This window comes from Patiria miniata, unplaced genomic scaffold, assembly GCF_015706575.1.
Source record: "Patiria miniata isolate m_02_andy unplaced genomic scaffold, ASM1570657v1 HiC_scaffold_1, whole genome shotgun sequence".
Taxonomy (NCBI): domain Eukaryota; kingdom Metazoa; phylum Echinodermata; class Asteroidea; order Valvatida; family Asterinidae; genus Patiria; species Patiria miniata.
The window spans coordinates 30,659,758-30,679,736 of NW_024037047.1; the positions used below are offsets into that span (position 1 = coordinate 30,659,758).

The window sequence follows — 19,979 nt, forward strand, 5'->3', positions numbered from 1 at the left end:
AGTCAAAAAATCATAACTTTTCGGTCCCAAAGTAAAAAATTATAAATTGTCAATGGTATTAAAGGCCTATACAATGGTTAAGGCCCTATGGTACACAATTCCTTATATGGAGATTGACGCGCAGTACACGTGACGCGGCGCACAACGCAGATGTACAAGTGTCATGAGTGTAGTGTGAATTTAGGACTGTGAAATACTGACTCACTGGTAGTACCGCGCATGCCAACGTGAGGATTGCAAACGTTCAACCAATAAAACGGTGCTGGCACCGGATTTCATAGGAGTCCAAATTTCATGTGACACTGGAAAAGTGTTGAAGACCAGCTAGCCATGTCTTTATCAACCGTTCATAAATACCTCAGACAGTTTAGCTATTCCTATTGGTCGAGAACCCGTCACGTGGCCGGTCTTAAACGGATGATAAAGACATGGCTAGCTGGTCTTAAACACTTTTCCAGTGTCACAATAAAATGTGGACTCCTAAAAATCCAGTGCCTCTTACCGTTTCATTGGTTGAACGTTCACAATCCTCATGTAGGCATGCGCAACACAACAAGCGAGTCAGAATTTTATAGTTCTAAATTCAAAACGCAACGCCCCAGGTGCGTTCTGCGTGACATCGCGCAGAACATGCTACGCGCGCGTCAATCTCCATAAAAGGGTTGTTTACATCTTACTCGCCAGCTGAACTATCCATTATTTTGCTAGAGGGATGTTTCAAAAAGCATGAAGTGAACTTGCTGAACAAAATCGGGATTTTTTGAACGAATTATTTTATATTTTTTTACGGATAAGGTATTTATGAATGGGAATAAATATGTGCTCCGTCGGTATTTATCACTCTGTTTAAGACCGCTTAGAGTCTGGGTGCTGATAATTACCCTCGCCTCCGGCTCGGGTAATTATCAGCACCCAGACTCTAAGCGGTATTAAACGAGTGATAAAAACCTCCGGAGCACACATTTATTCCCTTATTTAAGACCGGCCACGTGACGGGCTCTTGACCAATAGGAATGGGTAAACTGTCTTAGGTATTTATGAATCAAAAATAAACAACCTGAGATTCTGACTCTGAGCATTGGATGTTATAGCAGCAGCCAATTTTGAAATTCTCACACCTTTTTTTATCAATCTAAAAACTTTTTTTTTTTCAGATATAAATTAAAAAGTTACAATATAGTACACATTTCTGTCTGGTCAAATTTTCCGTAAAAACCACGTTGACAACGCCAACGCCCCACAGCATAAACTGACGGTCATCCACAGTGGTGTTCGCATCTCTTCTTGCTCTTTACGCCATGCCTCCGACCGCCGCTTGCGTAGCTCGCGCTCCCGTTGTTCTCTCTGCCGGGCCTCGGCGTAGTGCGCCCGGTAGAACTCGTCGAAATCGAACATGCGCTCGCCGTGCGTGTTGTAGTAGACGCTGAAGCCCCTCGCTTGATCTTTCTCTTGTCGTGCCGCTTTCTCTTTGCTCTCGCTGTGCAAGTCCCGCTCCGTAAAGATTCCGCGATCGTAGCGCCGTCGTAGCTTCACGTTGCCAAGGACGCTGTAGGCCTCGCTAATGGCAGCAAAGCGATCCTGTGCGATGCTACTGCCCGGGTTGACGTCTGGGTGGTAGACCTTACAGAGCTTGTAGTAAGCCACTTTGATCTGGGACTGGGTGGCTTTGGGTGTGACTCCCAGGACCGAGTAGAGATTGGTCCGTGGCTCGGCCCTCTTGTGCTTGTGGTGTTTGTAGCCTCTGACTTGGTACCAGCAGCACAACGGAGGGATCTTGGATAGGAGCTGAATGTTTGTCCTCGACTGGGAGACTCTCATGATGAATGGGACTTCTGATAACTAAATTAAAACAGAAAAGTGCATGCATGTAAGATTTTCGGCTTTGCATGATTTCGGCGGCTGTGTTGAGGCCAAATTTCACAGCCTCCGCCAGTTTTGATCCGCTATGTACAGTTTTGTCTCCAGTGTTTCTGGTTTCTCAAGCTACCTGTCTTTCCACACAATTAAGCTAAGCCTAAGTGATATTCAACAATGAACATAGTATCTTAGCGAACTATTTAGATGATTCCAAACACATCCATGCATTGTTTGTAGGCCTATGTAAAGTGACTTTAATGTTGCATCCTGATGCCACTTTTTCATAGGCCTAGGCTACATCATCTCAGGGCGATCGTGTAGTGTAGAGCCCAGTTCCTATAAGGGAACCAAATCCACTTTAAAATTATTTGACCTACCAAACTCAATAAACAGGTATGTCATAGATAGCCCCATAAATGTGGCCTATTTACTGGACTGTCTCCGTAAACATAGGCCACACATCCACATGTACAAAAATCGTGTCGACTTTGCCAAATTTTGATTTTCACATTAAGGCTTAGTTTGTAGGGTTTTTTTGCTTAAGAAGCATACTCACCCTCTTTATAGGCTAATCAGAAAGTGCTGCCTTTTTCAGATGTATATTTTTCGTGAAATTTCCAGATTCATTTTTACACGTTTGCGTATCAAAATTTCAACATGAAATTTCACAAAAATTAGACATCTGAAAAAGGCAGCACTTTCTGACTAGCCTATAAAGTGGGTTAGTATGCTTCTAAAGCAAAAAAATCCTACAAACTAAGCCTAAATGTGAAAATCAAGATTTGGCAAAGTCGACACGATTTTTGTACATGTGGACGTGTGGCCTATGTTTACGGAGGCAGTCCAGTAAATAGGCCACATTTATGGGGCTATGTCATAGATAGAGGGCAGGGTTTTGATTTTTTGAGAGAAAGTTGGGGGTAAAATGACAATGACAGCGCGGCGACAATACAATACAAGACAATTTTTGTCTTAATGTTTTACAAAAAGAAACATTTAGTTAAATGTCTTGGGGGCCTTGATTTGCTAACAAATTCTTGCAAATTAAGGGGAATTTGCATCAAAAACAGAGAGCTAAAATGTTTACCATCTTCCCGATAGCAGCTTATTGACCTTTGACATTAAAATGTGTTCGTGAAAAAAACTCTTACTCCACAACTGGATACGTCGATATTATGATGGGTAGCTCAATCATTATTACCAGTGTTAAACCATTTGAAGAATGTTACAGCTATTTAAAAGAGTCAGTAATTTTAAATTTATGGACTTATTTTATATACTGGTGATTGTCAAACTTAATAGTGTGAACAGTTTTGAATTGTATAACAATTGTACCCCTCCGATACACGTGACCTCACCCATTTATGTGCGTCGATCATGACGTCGATTGACTGTGTGTTCGTGCGTGTACATTTGTACACTGCATGTACATACTTTTTGCATGAGAAGATCAGACACTCCGCTAAAATTGTGAAACAAAAATTACTTGCTTTAGTGGAACAAAACTAAAGCACTTTTTATCGTGGAGACGATAACTCAAGATCAACACAGTGTACTGAATTGAAATTTCGTTCAATAATTGTTTGGGATATAGGGACACATATGGTTTGAAAATCGACGGGAACTATGAAAGAATAAATTGAATATGATTTAAGGAAATACAGTGCACAAATCGCGAAAAATTCAATTCGACTTCGAGTCACTTGGAACAAAACTAAAGCACTTATTGTGGAGACGATAACTAAAGAACAACACAGTGCACTGAATTGAAATTTCGTTCAATAATTGTTTGGGATATAGGACACATATGGTTTGAAAATCGACGGGAACTATGAAAGAATAAATTGAATATGATTTAAGGAAATACAGTGCACAAATCGCGAAAAATTCAATTCGAATTCGAGTCACTTTGAACAAAACTAAAGCACTCATTGTGGAGACGATAACTAAAGAACAACACAGTGCACTGAATTGAAATTTCGTTCAATAATTGTTCGGGATATAGGACACAAATGGTTTAAAAAGCGAAGGGAACCATTAAAGAATAAATTTAATATGATTTAAGGAAATACAGTGCACAAATCGCAAAAAAATCAATTCGACTTCGAGTCACTTTTAATGGAACAAACCTAAAGCACTCAGTGTGGAGACGCCACTCAAGAACAACGCAGTGCACTGAATTGAAATTTCGTTCAATAATTGTTCGGGATATAGGACACATTTGGTTTGAAAATCGACGGAAACCATTAACGAATAAATTTAATATGATTTAAGGAAATATAGTGCACAAATCGCGAAAAATTCAATTCGAATTCGAGTCACTTTGAACAAAACTAAAGCACTCATTGTGGAGACGATAACTAAAGAACAACACAGTGCACTGAATTGAAATTTCGTTCAATAATTGTTCGGGATATAGGACACAAATGGTTTAAAAAGCGAAGGGAACCATTAAAGAATAAATTTAATATGATTTAAGGAAATACAGTGCACAAATCGCAAAAAAATCAATTCGACTTCGACAATCAATTCGAAATCGAGTCACTTTTAACGGAACAAAAATAAAGCACTCTCTGTGGAGACGATAACTCAAGAACAACACAGTGCACTGAATTGAAATTTCGTTCAAGAATTGTTCGGGACATAGGACACAAATGGTTTGAAAATCAACGGGAACTATAAAAGAATAAATTTAATATGATTTAAGGAAATACAGTGTACTTATCGCGAAAAAATTTAATTCAAAATTTTTAATGGAACAAAAATAAAGCGCTAATTGTGGAAACGATGACTCAAGAAAAACACATTTCACTGATTTGAAATTGCATCCGATAATTGACTATGGTATACGAGACAATATATTTGAAATTCGAAAGAAACTGTTGACGAAAAAAATTAATACAACAAAAACATAAACGACATTGTGTAAAAGCACTCCCGTACATTTTACCAACATCAATTTCTTCCAACAGAGGGCGCGCTACACAAATACTGGTCGCCACCATAAAGACTTCCGTCAACGTGGATCACGATCTGCCCGAACGAAGTATTTGTGTTGACGATAACTCAAGAACGACACAGTGCACTGAATTGAAATTTCGTTCAATAATTGTTCGGGATATATGACACAAATGTCTCTTACACAGGGTGTAAGAGCACTTCCGTACATACAAATCATTTGGCCAGAATTCAATTAAATGCGTCACTTAATATTTGAGATAGCGCGTCCAGCTGGACAATCGTTTCTGTGCAAAAGTGAGGCAAATGTTCTGTTTGGACTGCAACTGCAGCTCCCCCAATTTTTCTCCGTTTTAACACAAGACACTGTTGAGGAAGAAAAAAATAATATTTGTCTAAATCTTCTGTCTTTTTTGTCTATTTTTAATGATTACTAATTTGGCCAGAATTCAATTATATGCGTCACTGAAATTTGGAGATATTTTGTCGTCCAGGACTATCGTTTGTGTGCAAAAGTGAGACAAATGATCTGTTTGGAGTGCAACTGCAGCCTATCCCCCAATTTTTCTCCGTTTTTGCACAAGACACTGTTGAGGAAGAGAAAAGCAATATTTTGGCTAAATCTTCTGTCTTTTTTGTCTATTTTTAATGATTACTAATCTGGACAGAATTCACTTTAATGCGTATCTGAATTTTGGAGATATTTTGTCCTCCAGCACTATTGTTTCTGTGCAAAAGTGAGGCAAATGATCTGTTTGGAGTGCCACTGCAGCCTATCCCCCAATTTTTCTCGGTTTTTGCACAAGACACTGTTGAGGAAGAGAAAAACAATATTTTGTCTAAATCTTCTGTCTGTTTTGTCTATTTTTAATAATGAATAATCTGGCCAGAATTCATTTGAATGCGTCTCTGAATTTTAAAGATATTTTGTCCACCAGCACTATTGTTTCTGTGCAAAAGTGAGGCAAATGATCCGTTTGTAGTGCCACTGCAGCCTATCCCCTCAATATTTTTTCCGTTTTTGCACAAGACACTGTTGAGGAAGAGAAAAACAATATTTTGTCTAAATCTTCTGTCTTTTTAGTCTATTTTTAATGATGAATAATCTGGCCAGAATTCAATTTAATGCGTCACTGAATTTTGGAGAAATTTTGTCGTCCAGGACTATCGTTAATGTGCAAAAGTGAGGCAAACGATCTGTTTGGAGTGCCACTGCAGCCTATCCCCTCAATGTTTCTCCGTTTTTGCACAAGACACTGTTGAGGAAGAGAAAAAAAATATTTTGCCTAAATCTTCTGTCTTTTTTGTCTATTTTTAATAATGAATAATCTGGCCAGAATTCATTTTAATGCGTCACTGAATTTTTGAGATTTTTTGTCCACCAGCACTATTGTTTCTGTGCAAAAGTGAGGCAAATGATCTGTTTGGAGTGCCACTGCAGCCTATCCCCCAATTTTTCTCGGTTTTTGCACAAGACACTGTTGAGGAAGAGGAAAAACAATATTTTGTCTAAATCTTCTGTCTTTTTTGTCTATTTTTAATGATGAATAATCTGGCCAGAATTCATTATAATGCGTCTCTGAATTTTAGAGATATTTTGTCCACCAGGACTATCGTTTCTGTGCAAAAGTGAGCCAAATGATCCGTTTGGAGTGCCACTGCAGCCTATCCCCCAATTTTTCTCCGTTTTTGCACAAGACACTGTTGAGGAAGAGAAAAACAATATTTTGTCTAAAACTTCTGTCTTTTTTGTCTATTTTTATTGATTAATAATCTGGCCGTAAATCATTTTAATGCGTCACTGAACTTTGGAGATATTTTGTCGACCAGGACTATCGTTTCTATGCAAAAGTGAGGCAAATGATCTGTTTGGACAGCAACTGCAGCCTATCCCCCAATTTTTCTCGGTTTTTGCACAAGACACTGTTGAGGAAGAGAAAAACAATATTTTGTCTAAATCTTCTGTATTTTTTGTATATTTTAAATGATTAGTAATCTGCCCAGAATTCATTTTAATGCGTCACTGCATTTTGGAGATATTTTGTCCACCAGCACTATTGTTCCTGTGCAAAAGTGAGCCAAATGATCCGTTTGGAGTGCCACTGCAGCCTATCCCCCAATTTTTCTCCGTTTTTGCACAAGACACTGTTGAGGATGAGAAAACAATATTTTGTCTAAATCTTCTGTCTTTTTTGTCTTTTTTTAATGATTAAAAATCTGGTGAGAATTCAATTTAATGCGAAACTGAATTTTGGAGTTATTTTGTCGACCAGGACTATCGTTTCTGTGCAAAAGTGAGGCAAATGATCTGTTTGGACTGCAACTGCAGCCTATCCCCCAATTTTTCTCCGTTTTTACACAAGACACTGTTGAGGAAGAGGAAAAACAATATATTGTCTAAATCTTCTGTCTTTTTTGTCTATTTTTAATGGTTAATAATCTGGCCAGAAATCGTTTTAATGCGTATCTGAATTTTTGAGATATTTTGTCCACCAGCACTATTGTTTCTGTGCAAAAGTGAGGCAAATGATCTGTTTGGAGTGCCACTGCAGCCTATCCCCCAATTTTTCTCGGTTTTTGCACAAGACACTGTTGAGGAAGAGAAAAACAATATTTTGTCTAAATCTTCTGTCTGTTTTGTCTATTTTTAATAATGAATAATCTGGCCAGAATTCATTTGAATGCGTCTCTGAATTTTAAAGATATTTTGTCCACCAGCACTATTGTTTCTGTGCAAAAGTGAGGCAAATGATCCGTTTGTAGTGCCACTGCAGCCTATCCCCTCAATATTTTTTCCGTTTTTGCACAAGACACTGTTGAGGAAGAGAAAAACAATATTTTGTCTAAATCTTCTGTCTTTTTAGTCTATTTTTAATGATTAATAATCTGGCCAGAATTCAATTTAATGCGTCACTGAATTTTGGAGACATTTTGTCGTCCAGGACTATCGTTAATGTGCAAAAGTGAGGCAAACGATCTGTTTGGAGTGCAACTGCAGCCTATCCCCCAAATTTTCTCCTTTTTTGCACAAGACACTGTTGAGGAAGAGAAAAACAATATTTTGTCTAAATCTTCTGTCTTTTTTGTCTATTTTTAATGATTAATGATCTGCCCAGAATTCAGTTTGATGCGTCACTTCATTTTGGAGATATTTTGTCCACCAGCACTATTGTTCCTGTGCAAAAGTGAGGCAAATGATCCGTTTGGAGTGCCACTGCAGCCTATCCCCCAATTTTTCTCCGTTTTTGCACAAGACACTGTTGAGGAAGAGAAAAACAATATTTTGTCTAAATCTTATGTCTTTTTTGTCTATTTTTAATGATTAAAAATCTGGTGAGAATTCAATTTAATGCGAAACTGAATTTTGGAAAATTTTGTCGACCAGGACCATCGTTTCTGTGCAAAAGAGAGGCAAATGATCTGTTTGGAGTGCCACTGCAGCCTATCCCCCAATTTTTCTCCGTTTTTACACAAGACACTGTTGAGGAAGAGAAAAAAACAATATATTGTTTAAATCTTCTGTCTTTTTTGTCTATTTTTAATGATTAATAATCTGGCCAGAAATCGTTTTAATGCATCACTGCATTTTGGAGATATTTTGTCCACCAGCACTATTGTTTCTGTGCAACAGTGAGGCAAATGATCCGTTTGGAGTGCCACTGCAGCCTATCCCCCAATTTTTCTCCGTTTTTACACAAGACACTGTTGAGGAAGAGAAAAATACAAAATATTGTCTAAATCTTCTGTCTTTTTTGTCTATGTTTAATGAATTATAATCTGGCCAGAAATCGTTTTAATGCGTATCTGAATTTTGGAGATATTTTGTCGTCCAGGACTATCGTTTGTGTGCAAAAGTGAGACAAATGATCTGTTTGGAGTGCAACTGCAGCCTATCCCCCAATTTTTCTCCGTTTTTGCACAAGACACTGTTGAGGAAGAGAAAAACAATATTTTGTCTAAATCTTATGTCTTTTTTGTCTATTTTTAATGATTAAAAATCTGGTGAGAATTCAATTTAATGCGAAACTGAATTTTGGAAAATTTTGTCGACCAGGACCATCGTTTCTGTGCAAAAGAGAGGCAAATGATCTGTTTGGAGTGCCACTGCAGCCTATCCCCCAATTTTTCTCCGTTTTTACACAAGACACTGTTGAGGAAGAGAAAAAAACAATATATTGTTTAAATCTTCTGTCTATTTGTCTATTTTTAATGATTAATAATCTGGCCAGAAATCGTTTTAATGCATCACTGCATTTTGGAGATATTTTGTCCACCAGCACTATTGTTTCTGTGCAACAGTGAGGCAAATGATCCGTTTGAAGTGCCACTGCAGCCTATCCCCCAATTTTTCTCCGTTTTTACACAAGACACTGTTGAGGAAGAGAAAAATACAAAATATTGTCTAAATCTTCTGTCTTTTTTGTCTATGTTTAATGAATTATAATCTGGCCAGAAATCGTTTTAATGCGTATCTGAATTTTGGAGATATTTTGTCCACCAGCACTATTGTTTCTGTGCAACAGTGAGGCAAATGATCCGTTTGGAGTGCCACTGCAGCCTATCCCCTCAATGTTTCTCCGTTTTTGCACAAGACACTGTTGAGGAAGAGAAAAAAAATATTTTGCCTAAATCTTCTGTCTTTTTTGTCTATTTTTAATAATGAATAATCTGGCCAGAATTCATTTTAATGCGTCACTGAATTTTGGAGATTTTTTGTCCACCAGCACTATTGTTTCTGTGCAAAAGTGAGGCAAATGATCTGTTTGGAGTGCCACTGCAGCCTATCCCCCAATTTTTCTCCGTTTTTGCACAAGACACTGTTGAGGAAGAGGAAAAACAATATTTTGTCTAAATCTTCTGTCTTTTTTGTCTATTTTTAATGATGAATAATCTGGCCAGAATTCATTATAATGCGTCTCTGAATTTTAGAGATATTTTGTCCACCAGGACTATCGTTTCTGTGCAAAAGTGAGCCAAATGATCCGTTTGGAGTGCCACTGCAGCCTATCCCCCAATTTTTCTCCGTTTTTGCACAAGACACTGTTGAGGAAGAGAAAAACAATATTTTGTCTAAAACTTCTGTCTTTTTTGTCTATTTTTATTGATTAATAATCTGGCCGTAAATCATTTTAATGCGTCACTGAACTTTGGAGATATTTTGTCGACCAGGACTATCGTTTCTATGCAAAAGTGAGGCAAATGATCTGTTTGGACAGCAACTGCAGCCTATCCCCCAATTTTTCTCGGTTTTTGCACAAGACACTGTTGAGGAAGAGAAAAACAATATTTTGTCTAAATCTTCTGTATTTTTTGTATATTTTAAATGATTAGTAATCTGCCCAGAATTCATTTTAATGCGTCACTGCATTTTGGAGATATTTTGTCCACCAGCACTATTGTTCCTGTGCAAAAGTGAGCCAAATGATCCGTTTGGAGTGCCACTGCAGCCTATCCCCAAATTTTTCTCCGTTTTTGCACAAGACACTGTTGAGGATGAGAAAACAATATTTTGTCTAAATCTTCTGTCTTTTTTGTCTTTTTTTAATGATTAAAAATCTGGTGAGAATTCAATTTAATGCGAAACTGAATTTTGGAGTTATTTTGTCGACCAGGACTATCGTTTCTGTGCAAAAGTGAGGCAAATGATCTGTTTGGACTGCAACTGCAGCCTATCCCCCAATTTTTCTCCGTTTTTACACAAGACACTGTTGAGGAAGAGGAAAAACAATATATTGTCTAAATCTTCTGTCTTTTTTGTCTATTTTTAATGGTTAATAATCTGGCCAGAAATCGTTTTAATGCGTATCTGAATTTTTGAGATATTTTGTCCACCAGCACTATTGTTTCTGTGCAAAAGTGAGGCAAATGATCTGTTTGGAGTGCCACTGCAGCCTATCCCCCAATTTTTCTCGGTTTTTGCACAAGACACTGTTGAGGAAGAGAAAAACAATATTTTGTCTAAATCTTCTGTCTGTTTTGTCTATTTTTAATAATGAATAATCTGGCCAGAATTCATTTGAATGCGTCTCTGAATTTTAAAGATATTTTGTCCACCAGCACTATTGTTTCTGTGCAAAAGTGAGGCAAATGATCCGTTTGTAGTGCCACTGCAGCCTATCCCCTCAATATTTTTTCCGTTTTTGCACAAGACACTGTTGAGGAAGAGAAAAACAATATTTTGTCTAAATCTTCTGTCTTTTTAGTCTATTTTTAATGATTAATAATCTGGCCAGAATTCAATTTAATGCATCACTGCATTTTGGAGATATTTTGTCCACCAGCACTATTGTTTCTGTGCAACAGTGAGGCAAATGATCCGTTTGGAGTGCCACTGCAGCCTATCCCCCAATTTTTCTCCGTTTTTACACAAGACACTGTTGAGGAAGAGAAAAATACAAAATATTGTCTAAATCTTCTGTCTTTTTTGTCTATGTTTAATGAATTATAATCTGGCCAGAAATCGTTTTAATGCGTATCTGAATTTTGGAGATATTTTGTCGTCCAGGACTATCGTTTGTGTGCAAAAGTGAGACAAATGATCTGTTTGGAGTGCAACTGCAGCCTATCCCCCAATTTTTCTCCGTTTTTGCACAAGACACTGTTGAGGAAGAGAAAAACAATATTTTGTCTAAATCTTATGTCTTTTTTGTCTATTTTTAATGATTAAAAATCTGGTGAGAATTCAATTTAATGCGAAACTGAATTTTGGAAAATTTTGTCGACCAGGACCATCGTTTCTGTGCAAAAGAGAGGCAAATGATCTGTTTGGAGTGCCACTGCAGCCTATCCCCCAATTTTTCTCCGTTTTTACACAAGACACTGTTGAGGAAGAGAAAAAAACAATATATTGTTTAAATCTTCTGTCTTTTTTGTCTATTTTTAATGATTAATAATCTGGCCAGAAATCGTTTTAATGCATCACTGCATTTTGGAGATATTTTGTCCACCAGCACTATTGTTTCTGTGCAACAGTGAGGCAAATGATCCGTTTGAAGTGCCACTGCAGCCTATCCCCCAATTTTTCTCCGTTTTTACACAAGACACTGTTGAGGAAGAGAAAAATACAAAATATTGTCTAAATCTTCTGTCTTTTTTGTCTATGTTTAATGAATTATAATCTGGCCAGAAATCGTTTTAATGCGTATCTGAATTTTGGAGATATTTTGTCCACCAGCACTATTGTTTCTGTGCAACAGTGAGGCAAATGATCCGTTTGGAGTGCCACTGCAGCCTATCCCCTCAATGTTTCTCCGTTTTTGCACAAGACACTGTTGAGGAAGAGAAAAAAAATATTTTGCCTAAATCTTCTGTCTTTTTTGTCTATTTTTAATAATGAATAATCTGGCCAGAATTCATTTTAATGCGTCACTGAATTTTGGAGATTTTTTGTCCACCAGCACTATTGTTTCTGTGCAAAAGTGAGGCAAATGATCTGTTTGGAGTGCCACTGCAGCCTATCCCCCAATTTTTCTCCGTTTTTGCACAAGACACTGTTGAGGAAGAGGAAAAACAATATTTTGTCTAAATCTTCTGTCTTTTTTGTCTATTTTTAATGATGAATAATCTGGCCAGAATTCATTATAATGCGTCTCTGAATTTTAGAGATATTTTGTCCACCAGGACTATCGTTTCTGTGCAAAAGTGAGCCAAATGATCCGTTTGGAGTGCCACTGCAGCCTATCCCCCAATTTTTCTCCGTTTTTGCACAAGACACTGTTGAGGAAGAGAAAAACAATATTTTGTCTAAAACTTCTGTCTTTTTTGTCTATTTTTATTGATTAATAATCTGGCCGTAAATCATTTTAATGCGTCACTGAACTTTGGAGATATTTTGTCGACCAGGACTATCGTTTCTATGCAAAAGTGAGGCAAATGATCTGTTTGGACAGCAACTGCAGCCTATCCCCCAATTTTTCTCGGTTTTTGCACAAGACACTGTTGAGGAAGAGAAAAACAATATTTTGTCTAAATCTTCTGTATTTTTTGTATATTTTAAATGATTAGTAATCTGCCCAGAATTCATTTTAATGCGTCACTGCATTTTGGAGATATTTTGTCCACCAGCACTATTGTTCCTGTGCAAAAGTGAGCCAAATGATCCGTTTGGAGTGCCACTGCAGCCTATCCCCCAATTTTTCTCCGTTTTTGCACAAGACACTGTTGAGGATGAGAAAACAATATTTTGTCTAAATCTTCTGTCTTTTTTGTCTTTTTTTAATGATTAAAAATCTGGTGAGAATTCAATTTAATGCGAAACTGAATTTTGGAGTTATTTTGTCGACCAGGACTATCGTTTCTGTGCAAAAGTGAGGCAAATGATCTGTTTGGACTGCAACTGCAGCCTATCCCCCAATTTTTCTCCGTTTTTACACAAGACACTGTTGAGGAAGAGGAAAAACAATATATTGTCTAAATCTTCTGTCTTTTTTGTCTATTTTTAATGGTTAATAATCTGGCCAGAAATCGTTTTAATGCGTATCTGAATTTTTGAGATATTTTGTCCACCAGCACTATTGTTTCTGTGCAAAAGTGAGGCAAATGATCTGTTTGGAGTGCCACTGCAGCCTATCCCCCAATTTTTCTCGGTTTTTGCACAAGACACTGTTGAGGAAGAGAAAAACAATATTTTGTCTAAATCTTCTGTCTGTTTTGTCTATTTTTAATAATGAATAATCTGGCCAGAATTCATTTGAATGCGTCTCTGAATTTTAAAGATATTTTGTCCACCAGCACTATTGTTTCTGTGCAAAAGTGAGGCAAATGATCCGTTTGTAGTGCCACTGCAGCCTATCCCCTCAATATTTTTTCCGTTTTTGCACAAGACACTGTTGAGGAAGAGAAAAACAATATTTTGTCTAAATCTTCTGTCTTTTTAGTCTATTTTTAATGATTAATAATCTGGCCAGAATTCAATTTAATGCGTCACTGAATTTTGGAGACATTTTGTCGTCCAGGACTATCGTTAATGTGCAAAAGTGAGGCAAACGATCTGTTTGGAGTGCAACTGCAGCCTATCCCCCAAATTTTCTCCTTTTTTGCACAAGACACTGTTGAGGAAGAGAAAAACAATATTTTGTCTAAATCTTCTGTCTTTTTTGTCTATTTTTAATGATTAATGATCTGCCCAGAATTCAGTTTGATGCGTCACTTCATTTTGGAGATATTTTGTCCACCAGCACTATTGTTCCTGTGCAAAAGTGAGGCAAATGATCCGTTTGGAGTGCCACTGCAGCCTATCCCCCAATTTTTCTCCGTTTTTGCACAAGACACTGTTGAGGAAGAGAAAAACAATATTTTGTCTAAATCTTATGTCTTTTTTGTCTATTTTTAATGATTAAAAATCTGGTGAGAATTCAATTTAATGCGAAACTGAATTTTGGAAAATTTTGTCGACCAGGACCATCGTTTCTGTGCAAAAGAGAGGCAAATGATCTGTTTGGAGTGCCACTGCAGCCTATCCCCCAATTTTTCTCCGTTTTTACACAAGACACTGTTGAGGAAGAGAAAAAAACAATATATTGTTTAAATCTTCTGTCTTTTTTGTCTATTTTTAATGATTAATAATCTGGCCAGAAATCGTTTTAATGCATCACTGCATTTTGGAGATATTTTGTCCACCAGCACTATTGTTTCTGTGCAACAGTGAGGCAAATGATCCGTTTGGAGTGCCACTGCAGCCTATCCCCCAATTTTTCTCCGTTTTTACACAAGACACTGTTGAGGAAGAGAAAAATACAAAATATTGTCTAAATCTTCTGTCTTTTTTGTCTATGTTTAATGAATTATAATCTGGCCAGAAATCGTTTTAATGCGTATCTGAATTTTGGAGATATTTTGTCGTCCAGGACTATCGTTTGTGTGCAAAAGTGAGACAAATGATCTGTTTGGAGTGCAACTGCAGCCTATCCCCCAATTTTTCTCCGTTTTTGCACAAGACACTGTTGAGGAAGAGAAAAACAATATTTTGTCTAAATCTTATGTCTTTTTTGTCTATTTTTAATGATTAAAAATCTGGTGAGAATTCAATTTAATGCGAAACTGAATTTTGGAAAATTTTGTCGACCAGGACCATCGTTTCTGTGCAAAAGAGAGGCAAATGATCTGTTTGGAGTGCCACTGCAGCCTATCCCCCAATTTTTCTCCGTTTTTACACAAGACACTGTTGAGGAAGAGAAAAAAACAATATATTGTTTAAATCTTCTGTCTTTTTTGTCTATTTTTAATGATTAATAATCTGGCCAGAAATCGTTTTAATGCATCACTGCATTTTGGAGATATTTTGTCCACCAGCACTATTGTTTCTGTGCAACAGTGAGGCAAATGATCCGTTTGAAGTGCCACTGCAGCCTATCCCCCAATTTTTCTCCGTTTTTACACAAGACACTGTTGAGGAAGAGAAAAATACAAAATATTGTCTAAATCTTCTGTCTTTTTTGTCTATGTTTAATGAATTATAATCTGGCCAGAAATCGTTTTAATGCGTATCTGAATTTTGGAGATATTTTGTCCACCAGCACTATTGTTTCTGTGCAACAGTGAGGCAAATGATCCGTTTGGAGTGCCACTGCAGCCTATCCCCTCAATGTTTCTCCGTTTTTGCACAAGACACTGTTGAGGAAGAGAAAAAAAATATTTTGCCTAAATCTTCTGTCTTTTTTGTCTATTTTTAATAATGAATAATCTGGCCAGAATTCATTTTAATGCGTCACTGAATTTTGGAGATTTTTTGTCCACCAGCACTATTGTTTCTGTGCAAAAGTGAGGCAAATGATCTGTTTGGAGTGCCACTGCAGCCTATCCCCCAATTTTTCTCGGTTTTTGCACAAGACACTGTTGAGGAAGAGGAAAAACAATATTTTGTCTAAATCTTCTGTCTTTTTTGTCTATTTTTAATGATGAATAATCTGGCCAGAATTCATTCTAATGCGTCTCTGAATTTTAGAGATATTTTGTCCACCAGGACTATCGTTTCTGTGCAAAAGTGAGCCAAATGATCCGTTTGGAGTGCCACTGCAGCCTATCCCGCAATTTTTCTCCGTTTTTGCACAAGACACTGTTGAGGAAGAGAATAACAATATTTTGTCTAAAACTTCTGTCTTTTTTGTCTATTTTTATTGATTAATAATCTGGCCGTAAATCATTTTAATGCGTCACTGAACTTTGGAGATATTTTGTCGACCAGGACTATCGTTTCTATGCAAAAGTGAGGCAAATGATCTGTTTGGAGTGCCACTGCAGCCTATCCCCCAATTTTTCTCGGTTTTTGAACAAGACACTGTTGAGAAAGAGAAAAATAATATTTTGTCTAAATCTTCTGTCTTTTTTGTCTATTTTTAATGATTAATAATCCGCCCAGAATTCATTTTAATGCGTCACAGCATTTTGGAGATATTTTGTCCACCAGCACTATTGTTCCTGTGCAAAAGTGAGGCAAATGATCCGTTTGGAGTGCCACTGCAGCCTATCCCCCAATTATTCTAGGTTTTTGCACAAGACACTGTTGAGGATGAGAAAAACAATATTTTGTCTAAATCTTCTGTCTTTTTTGTCTATTTTTAATGATTAAAAATAAAATCTGGTGAGAATTCAATTTAATGCGAAACTGAATTTTGGAGTTATTATGTCGACCAGGACTATCGTTTCTGTGCAAAAGTGAGGCAAATGATCTGTTTTGATTGCAACTGCAGCCTATCCCCCAATTTTTCTCCGTTTTTACACAAGACACTGTTGAGGAAGAGGAAAAACAATATATTGTCTAAATCTTCTGTTTTTTTTGTCTATTTTTAATGATTAATAATTTGTCCAGAAATCGTTTTAATGCGTATCTGAATTTTGGAGTTATTTTGTCCACCAGCACTATTGTTTCTGTGCAACAGTGAGGCAAATTATCTGTTTGGACTGCAACTGCAGCCTATTTCCCAATTTTTCTCCGTTTTTGCACAAGACACTGTTGAGGAAGATAAAAAAAAACCAATATATTGTCTAAATCTTCTGCATTTTTTGTCTATTTTTAATGGTTAATAATCTGGCCACACTTCATTTTAATGCGTCACTGAATTTTGGAGATATTTTGTCGACCACCATTGTCGTTTATGTGCAAAATTGAGACAAATGATCTGTTTGGTCTGCAACTGCAGCCTATCCCCCAATTTTTCTCCGTTTTTACACAAGACACTGTTGAGGAAGAGAAAAAAAATATTTGGACTAAATCTTCTGTCTTTTTTGTCTATTTAAAATGATTAATAATCTGGCCAGAATTCATTTGAATGCGTCTCTGAATTTTGGAGATATTTTGTCCACCAGCACTATTGTTTTTGTGCAAAAGTGAGACAAATGATCCGTTTGGAGTGCCACTGCAGCCTATCCCCCAATTTTTCTCCGTTTTTGCACAAGACACTGTTGAGGATGAGAAAACAATATTTTGTCTAAATCTTCTGTCTTTTTTGTCTTTTTTTAATGATTAAAAATCTGGTGAGAATTAAATTTAATGCGAAACTGAATTTTGGAGTTATTTTGTCGACCAGGACTATCGTTTCTGTGCAAAAGTGAGGCAAATGATCTGTTTGGAGTGCCACTGCAGCCTATCCCCCAATTTTTCTCCGTTTTTGCACAAGACACTGTTGAGGATGAGAAAACAATATTTTGTCTAAATCTTCTGTCTTTTTTGCCTTTTTTTAAACATTAAAAATCTGGTGAGAATTCAATTTAATGCGAAACTGAATTTTGGAGTTATTTTGTCGACCAGGACTATCGTTTCTGTGCAAAAGTGAGGCAAATGATCTGTTTGGACTGCAACTGCAGCCTATCCCCCAATTTTTCTCCGTTTTTACACAAGACACTGTTGAGGAAGAGGAAAAACAATATATTGTGTAAAACTTCTGTCTTTTTTGTCTATTTTTAATGATTAATAATCTGGCCAGAAATCGTTTTAATGCGTATCTGAATTTTGGAGATATTTTGTCGACCAGGACTATCGTTTCTATGCAAAAGTGAGGCAATGATCTGTTTGGACTGCAACTGCAGCCTATCCCCCAATTTTTCTCGGTTTTTGCACAAGACACTGTTGAGGAAGAGAAAAACAATATTTTGTCTAAATCTTCTGTCTTTTTTGTCTATTTTAAATGATTAATAATCTGCCCAGAATTCATTTTAATGCGTCTCTGCATTTTGGAGATATTTTGTCCACCAGCACTATTGTTCCTGTGCAAAAGTGAGCCAAATGATCCGTTTGGAGTGCCACTGCAGCCTATCCCCCAATTTTTCTCCGTTTTTGCACAAGACACTGTTGAGGATGAGAAAACAATATTTTGTCTAAATCTTCTGTCTTTTTTGCCTTTTTTTAAACATTAAAATCTGGTGAGAATTCAATTTAATGCGAAACTGAATTTTGGAGTTATTTTGTCGACCAGGACTATCGTTTCTGTGCAAAAGTGAGGCAAATGATCTGTTTGGACTGCAACTGCAGCCTATCCCCCAATTTTTCTCCGTTTTTACACAAGACACTGTTGAGGAAGAGGAAAAACAATATATTGTCTAAATCTTCTGTCTTTTTTGTCTATATTTAATGATTAATAATCTGGCCAGAAATCGTTTTAATGCGTATCTGAATTTTGGAGATATTTTGTCGACCACCATTATTGTTCCTGTGCAAAAGTGAGCCAAATGATCTGTTTGGTCTGCAACTGCAGCCTATCCCCCAATTTTTCTCGGTTTTTGCACAAGACACTGTTGAGGAAGAGAAAAACAATATTTTGTCTAAATCTTCTGTCTTTTTTGTCTATTTGTAATGATTAATAATCTGCCCAGAATTCATTTTAATGCGTCACAGCATTTTGGAGTTATTTTGTCCACCAGGACTATCGTTTCTGTGCAAAAGTGAGGCAAATGATCTGTTTGGACTGCAACTGCAGCCTATCACCCAATTTTTCTCCGTTTTTACACAAGACACTGTTGAGGAAGAGGAAAAACAATATATTGTCTAAATCTTCTGTCTTTTTTGTCTATTTTTAATGATTAATAATCTGGCCAGAAATCGTTTTAATGCGTATCTGAATTTTGGAGATATTTTGTCGACCACCATTATCGTTTCTGTGCAAAATTGAGACAAATGATCTATTTGGTGTGCAACTGCAGCCTATCCCCCAATTTTTCTCCGTTTTTGCACAAGACACTGTTGAGGAAGAGAAAAACAATATTTTGTCTAAATCTTCTGTCTTTTTTGTCTATTTTTATTGATTAATAATCTGGCCGTAAATCATTTTAATGCGTCGCTCAATTTTGGAGATATTTTGTCCACCAGGACTATTGTTTCTGTGCAAATGTGAGACAAATGATCCGTTTGGAGTGCCACTGCAGCGTATCCCCCAATTTTTCTCCGTTTTTACACAAGACACTGTTGAGGAAGAGAAAAACAATATTTTGTCTAAATCTTCTGTCTTTTTTGTCTATTTTTATTGATTAATAATCTGGCCGTAAATCATTTTAATGCGTCACTGAATTTTGGAAATATTTTGTCGACCAGGACTATCGTTTCTATGCAAAAGTGAGGCAAATGATCTGTTTGGACTGCAACTGCAGCCTATCACCCAATTTTTCTCGGTTTTTGAACAAGACACTGTTGAGAAAGAGAAAAATAATATTTTGTCTAAATCTTCTGTCTTTTTTGTCTATTTGTAATGATTAATAATCCGCCCAGAATTCATTTTAATGCGTCACAGCATTTTGGAGATATTTTGTCCACCAGCACTATTGTTCCTGTGCAAAAGTGAGGCAAATGATCCGTTTGGAGTGCCACTGCAGCCTATCCCCCAATTATTCTAGGTTTTTGCACAAGACACTGTTGAGGATGAGAAAAACAATATTTTGTCTAAATCTTCTGTCTTTTTTGTCTATTTTTAATGATTAAAAATCTGGCCGTAAATCATTTTAATGCGTCACTGAACTTTGGAGATATTTTGTCGACCAGGACTATCGTTTCTATGCAAAAGTGAGGCAATGATCTGTTTGGACTGCAACTGCAGCCTATCCCCCAATTTTTCTCGGTTTTTGCACAAGACACTGTTGAGGAAGAGAAAAACAATATTTTGTCTAAATCTTCTGTCTTTTTTGTCTATTTTAAATGATTAATAATCTGCCCAGAATTCATTTTAATGCGTCACTGCATT

The 19,979-nt window shown here is 36.8% G+C and overlaps 1 protein-coding gene across 1 annotated transcript; it reads right to left on the bottom strand.

Annotated features, from left to right (window-relative positions):
• Positions 1-1,106: 1,106 nt before the first annotated feature.
• LOC119728656 (dnaJ homolog subfamily C member 30, mitochondrial-like) lies at positions 1,107-3,019 on the bottom strand. Its single transcript, XM_038200967.1, has 2 exons — positions 2,945-3,019; positions 1,107-1,839 (listed from the first exon to the last, which is right to left on the bottom strand). The coding sequence occupies exons 1-2, from the start codon at positions 2,945-2,947 to the stop codon at positions 1,198-1,200; spliced, it is 645 nt and encodes a 214-aa protein (XP_038056895.1). The 5' UTR covers positions 2,948-3,019; the 3' UTR covers positions 1,107-1,197.
• Positions 3,020-19,979: the final 16,960 nt, after the last annotated feature.